This window comes from Haliaeetus leucocephalus, unplaced genomic scaffold (assembly GCF_000737465.1).
Source record: "Haliaeetus leucocephalus isolate CR32 unplaced genomic scaffold, Haliaeetus_leucocephalus-4.0 Scaffold0, whole genome shotgun sequence".
NCBI classification, from domain to species: Eukaryota; Metazoa; Chordata; class Aves; order Accipitriformes; family Accipitridae; genus Haliaeetus; species Haliaeetus leucocephalus.
In genome coordinates, this window is record NW_010972436.1 from 9,464,349 (window position 1) to 9,471,284 (window position 6,936).

Genomic DNA, 6,936 nt, shown 5'->3' on the forward strand with positions numbered 1-6,936 from the left:
ATCCAGCATAAAACACAAATATCCAAAATTATTCATCATAAAACCAATTATTGAACACCATAAGGGAAATACTTCATATCAGTAGCTCTTCGAAAAAGCTAATAAAATGCATTAGGAGACATAAAGAAGACATAAGCAAGAGCTTGTTTTTATAAAAAATATGAAAAAAATAACACAAATTATACAGTGTACATTCAGCAAATTAACAAACTTCATGTTTTTACAAGGGCTAACACAATTTCTGTTTTAAATTTGGTTTAAAATCAACAGAAAGGGGTTACTGCGTGCTGTGGGTAAATAAACTAGTCCTGGGAGCTATTATTTTTGCTGCTGCTGTTGTCAAAAGCTTTATTAAATTAAAAATTTATTAAAAAAAAGGGGGGGCTCACTGATTTTGTAGAGCCTTGAGTGCCAGTCAAACATTAACACTATTTTCTTCACTTTGCCTTCCTGCTTGCCTGGATTGCTTTCTCCCTTCGTTACACCCACACTGCCTGACCTCTTCTTGCTCCTGTTCTCTATACTCCCTAAATTACCTACCCATATGCACCACATTAAAACATGTTATCATCTTCTCTTCCCATTACATCCATCAGAATTGTCAACTTTGCAAATTTACTGTGAGGGTCAAATAACTAATATTTCTCTGTATGTCGCAGCTTATAGATTCATGCTATTAAGGGAGATTATCAACTTTCAGCACAAAAAGTTTATAATGCTCCCATTTGCTGAGAAACAAATGGAAACCCTAAAAGCCAGAAAGTCTGGAGACAATAAAGAGATCGTTAACTTCGCCATTTTTTAAATCTTGTAATTGTGACAAGCCTGCTTCATGATCCTTGCATGAAGAGGACTGACACAACCGACCCATATTTAGGGCTCTTCCTCTCCTACAGCACAGGTGCATTCCTCATCCTGCCCCACCACCCTGCTCTTTGGACACAGGGGTCATCTTCATTCTTCTGTGCTCTTGATTTATGATCAGTGTGTCTAAGTGTTATAATGATTCAAATAATATATAAAAACATTAGACAACTCATGGCCACTGCCTTCCCTTCAGAGGAGGTGGAGAACTGCTGAGGGCACCTCTCCTCTGCTGAAAGCAGCCTGGTATTTACAGCCTCCATGCTGCTGCATGCAGATGGCTGGTAGCAGAGTGTTAGGCTGAAGTGCTGCCTCCCTTTCTAAAAGTACGTGGCTGCAAGCAGCCACAACAGTGTAGACTGAGGAGAGGACAAGAGAAGGAAGGATCCCAGAATTTGGATCCAGGCCCAGGGGCTGCAGAGTTTGGACCACCAAGGTTTAGTAAGAATCTTCTTTACAAATAAACTGTAAGCAAGCTACATTTTGTCAACTGCTCCTCTCCTCCTGCCACACCTTCTGCACTATTTGGACTCTCTAAAGAGGTTAAAATTGCACACCAAATGCTCTCTTCTGCAGAACAATCTCAACTAGAACTGCTGCCATCCCAGTCCCTGGCGGTGAAGAGACTCTATTATAAAGCTTTTGCAGATGCAGCATGCATTGTCCCAGAGGAAAAGCACATCTAACAAAAACGAGATAAAAAGTGCATTGATGAAGCCTATGATGCAGCTGGCTCAGCACCAGCCTGCAGGACCCCATGATCCAGCTGGTATTTTTTGATTGTTGTGCTTGTTGGCCACAACCTCAAGGGTATCAGTCTTAGTGAGATGGAGAGGGCTATTGGAAAGGGATCCGCTTTGGTCCCATTTGTGACAACAGGCAGCTGCAAGCCTAGATTCTGAAATGGGCTGCAAGGAAAGGAGTGTGTAGACAGCCACTGAGTAGAAATAAAGGATACCACACGCTAAATTTAGATATGAACCCTTTTAAAAACCACTAAAGGTGTTTGCTAAATGGCAGACAGCTCCCTTTCCTATAAGTGACACCCAGGTCTAAGCAGCATCGCACTGGCTCTTCCCATGAAGCACAGGTTGACTTCCAAGCCTGCATGATGCTAAACACAAAAGAATCTCTTAGCAGACTTGCCCATCACCAGAGGAATGAGCACATGATCCATTACAAAACAGAAGAAAATCTATTTGGAAAACACAAAGTAATTTTGATTCTGAACACATCATTAACAAAGCAATAAAAAAACATGTATTTTCTTCTTTTTCCTTTGTACAGTATTAATGTTTCAAAGTTAATGATGGTCCAGTGTGAAACAGGAAATCACGCAGCAGATATCTAAGGACAACATTTGGTGACAGCAAAAGGAGCTCAACCTCTTGCAAACAGACACTGCACTGTTTTGCAGCTTGTTCTCTATGACACATAATTCTCATTTTATGCTAGTTCTAGGGAAGATGCTTACTATCTAGCCAAATCACAAGTATTTGTTACACAACACTGATTTTGAGACTGTTCTAGTGTATACACTATTACACTTGGGGGTTTTTTTCTGGTTCTGGGAAGGCTGACACAGCCTTCTCCAATCAAAGTACGTTATCCTCCTCTTACAGGAGGGCAGAATTTGTTCCTGGGTTTACAAAAGCTCTAAGTGTAGCCTGACAGGATTACTAGTGAGGATTATGCAAGGCACTGTTAAAGAACTACTCCAGAAAAAAGAGAAAAGAAAAAAAAAAAAGAAAAAAAACCAGCAAGTCAGCAGTCAAAAATCCTTTCTCACGATGTCAGGCTGATCTGTAGTAGAGTCTTATGTGTAGATCCTATGAGTAGAAGACTCATAAGAGGAAAAGAGGGAATATTTGTGTTTTCAGTTTTCTTTTTAGTTATGGACTAAAGTAATCCCTCCATTTTTCTTCTTTTTTTTTTTTTTTTTTCTTTTTTTAGGTTAATAGATGACAGAAAGCAGTACATAAAAGGTTCAGTTTCAGGGGGAGGGAAGGTGGGTAGTTTACATGTCAGGCCAAATTCAGATCCCATTACTCACATTAGCAAGCAGTTATACAAAAGACCCCAGTTACTTCATTGGGATTAATCACAGGGTAAGGTTCCACTCAAACTGAATGAGTAGCAAAATTTGCTTCTAAATTACATACAGTTAATATTTTAGAAATCCTAGATAATCTGTATAAACATACACCATCTCCACAAGAGACAAGCTGTAACAGTCAAAGTTCATTGTGTTTTTGCATAAAAATGTATATTCTGTTTCCTAAGAACCTTAAATTTACCAGTTATTGCAATACTATATGAAAAGTTTGAGAACATAATCTTCATGCAATTACAGATAATCATCTAAAAATCTAAATATTTTCTTGCGTTACTAGGAATGAGATATCTGAATGAAGTCATTGTAAAATGACAGAGAATCTTACTTGGCTTAACAGTTTTGAAACTCCTTTAGCATGTTCAAAATCTGGTCTTCCAAGTACAGCAGGCTCCTTATTCATCTCTCCCCTTCCTTTCTTGTATTCAGCCTTAGAAAAAATTAATATGAACCACTATTAAATTGTTTGCTTTTATCAAGAGAAATGTAAGCATTAAAGCTGGTAGAAAAAGTCTCATTTAGTGATCTGCATTGATACTACTGTTCTAAACAGCTCTGAAAAAAAGGCCTTCTCAGGCTTCAGCTCCTTAACCACATAATATTTATTTATTGTAAAACGCAATGCACAGCATTCACAAAATTTAACTTTAACAAAACGCATAGCTTAAGCCTGAGAAATATTGTTCTCCCAGTCAAGGCAGAATGAGTTACAGTGGCTCAGCACTTCTTATGACAGGGTCTGCAGTTTACACAAGATTATTTGTAGCAGCTGAAAACAGTCTTGAAACAAAACTAGACTGAGGAGCAGCTTTTTCGAAGTGTAAGGTCACTTTCCACTCTTAATTTTACCACTGCAATCTTGCTGGATGTCAGTGAGGTTGCACTGGTGTAACAGAGCAGAATTAGTCCCACAAGGCTGATGTTACGTGATCTTTCCAGCTGAACTGCCTCCCATGCGAATTGCTGCAATTTTTTTCCACAGTGCATTAGAAAACAGCACAGATGAATCGACAATAGGTGCTTTACGATATCACAAACTAAATTACCCATTGCCTAAAATAGGCTTCTTGCATTACTCAGGCACTGTGAATCAGCAAGGACACGTCATAACAACAGACTGAGAGAAATAAAAGTCACAAAGCCACTCTAACTCAAAGGGGGCTTGAACAACAGTTAGTAAATTTGGGTGTTGAACATAAGACTTCGTAGAAGTTCTTGGTCTTCAGAAAATCCTGAATATTCAAAAGGTGAATCTCAGGTCTCTTAGAACTGTCTCTCCATAGGTGCCTAGTCAGTCTCACATTAAATTGTTAGCAGTTACTTAAAATCTTGGCTCGGGGCTTTTTATATATTGTTTGACTTGTCTACAATAAAATATTAAACTGCATCACACATTGCAGCTTCTCAAACTGCTCCTTGACCTATCCATTAGCAGATGTCATGGTGGGAAGGCAAAGAATTTGAGAGGGGAGTTCAGGGAGGAAAGCCCTCATGCAAGAAGCAGCGTGTTTGCTCAGCTCTCAGAAGGAGCAGGGAATTGCATTTCCCTGTCACTGCCAGCCGAGATGGGAGGAGGAAAGGGAGTCCTGCAATGCAAGCTTCTCTTGTACTGAGGTGAAAAACTGCTTGGTATGCCTTCTGAAGAGCAGTATAGCATGCAAGCATATGACTTATTTTGAGAATGGTTATCACGAATAAAGCTGAAACAAAACCAACTTTAGTAAGCTTAACGTTCTCTTTAGATCAATGACCAATAATTGCAAAGGTCATACTGTCAACATCAAAATAGAAGAAACCCGTAACTTTGTAACATACCAGGCAAGGGGGTTTTTTGGGGAGTTTGGGGGTTTTTTTAATCAAACCTCCATATCATATTTGGGGTTGCAGGTTTTCTGCTCGTGACATTTGAGAATTTCAGCAGCATTCTAAACAATCTGACTGAAATTGGAATAAATAAAATAACGTGTCTGAAAAATACGTAACAGGAGAACATACATCACTTATTATCTTTGTTATCTCAGTTGCTATCTTTATGTCTGGCCTGTTCAGCACTTCAGTGTATTTATGAGTATCTTGCACATCCTTCTTATAGGATACCTGTCAAACAAAAAACAGTTTTGTTTAAAATAAACAAACAAAAACATTTGAAGTTTATAAATAAGTTTGAATGACCTATCAACAAAGCCATCAAATTCAACAGAACTCTGCCTAATTTATTCCAACACAGTCCTGCTTGACAGGGATTATTTAGTAAGACCCACACACAGGTTAACAGGATAAGGAAGAAACTCACAAGCATAAAATACAATATTAAAATGAAAAATGGTTTTGCTTAGAAACGTAGTAAAAAATGAAAGCACTGCAAAGACCCAAATATTAGGTTTTATCATTAAATTTCAGAGGACTTCTAACAGTACAGCATTTTTTTCTATGCTGTACCCTTTTTTAATATAAACTAACCCCCCTATGATACTGAGCACCACAGCCTAGCAGATTGCAGCTACACTGAACAGAAACTGTAATTCTACCACAGTGAATGTCTTTCTCGGTAACAGGCAGCCATGTAGCTGGTATGTAATTCAATGATGCAACTCCACCTCAGCAGCCCCCACTCCCCGCAACTCCACTTATCTGCTCCTTTACATAATCATGGGAACAAGAAGGCTGAGTGTTCCAGCATGTAGAGTACAAGACTGAATCTGTTTGTGCAAAAGCCACTATTATAATGAATAGGCTCAGAAAACTTCGGCCAGAAGGCTAAACCACAGGTAGGAGAGTCCAAACATTCTCCAGTTAGCAAAGCAATCACAGGAACAGCATAGACCTCAGGGACGTTACAGAGCTCTGAGACCACAAGTTATCCTTCTTCTCCTTCTTCAGGGTCTGTAGGTTTTTTCCTCTCCCTTGCTGTAGTACATGTGCCAATCTAAGCCAATTTCCAAGAGCTGTCTTACTGAATTATTCTGAATGATTAAGAAAATCATCCCTGGTATTCAAAAGTGTCTGACAAATTGAAGTATCAGGCAAAAAGTAAGAGAACATAAAGTTAAGTCTGCAGGAAATAGAAAGTATCAGAATAATTCCTGATTTACTGGACAGTCTTTTAGATTTTCTTCTGTTGTTTAACAAAGTTAATCAACCTCTCGAGATAGTATTTCACCATCAAGAAAGGCCTCAGCTTGAAGCTTCACTTATAACCTTCACAGCTAGCTCCTATTTCCAATGTAAAGTTTCATTGTGGGTACAATGCAACAAGCTCATAAACTGCAGCACTCAATGACAAATATAATTTGTAGAAATGTTACTGTAAAAAGAAAAGAAAAAAATCTTACTTTTTGGCAAATATTTTACAGGCAACAGGAAAGTAATTTTGCATCCATATGGCTTCGCTAAGTAGACAAGCTAAATAGGCTTCACTGTTGGCTGCTTGCCCACAAATAGATCTTACAATTTTTAACCTACAATGAGTGACACACAAGTGTAATCACTGATAAAATAAATAAATAAATAGGTTGGATGAATACAGCCCACAGTATCACCTACCAAGAAAATAGAAACTGATTCTTACAGCTTGTTTAAACCACTGGAAGTTTTGTTTTGGTTAGGTTTAGATTTCCTCTATTTTTTTAAGAAACTAGATGTACAGACAAGCATTTGCAATTCAGGGCTTTACATGAATTTAGTTAATTATATGCTGTTCATCCTAATGACCACATGAGGTGAGGTGAAAACCACAAAGGCAGCAGAAACAGGTTTCTGAATAGCACCCTATCATCCATGTAAATTGCAAATTAAAGGCCAGCATATGTGCTCAAAATAGAAATTAGGAATGGAGTGAATTTAACAACACAGAATCAAGAATAGCGGTGATAAAGTTGAGGAAATGTGGTCACTTATTGCTCCCAAATGACATGATCATATAGTACATGAAATAATGGATTGTGGTTAATTTGGGGGGG

General features: G+C 38.3%; 1 protein-coding gene across 1 annotated transcript in view; it reads right to left on the bottom strand.

Moving 5' to 3' along the window:
• The window catches only part of NEBL (nebulette), a 91,708-nt gene that overhangs the window by 63,676 nt on the left and 21,096 nt on the right, over nucleotides 1-6,936 (bottom strand). The window contains exons 6-7 of the mRNA XM_010579516.1: nucleotides 4,973-5,074; nucleotides 3,306-3,407 (exon numbers count right to left, since the gene is read on the bottom strand). Coding sequence (XP_010577818.1) covers nucleotides 3,306-3,407; nucleotides 4,973-5,074 — 204 coding nt within the window. The remainder of the gene's footprint in view (nucleotides 1-3,305; nucleotides 3,408-4,972; nucleotides 5,075-6,936) is intronic.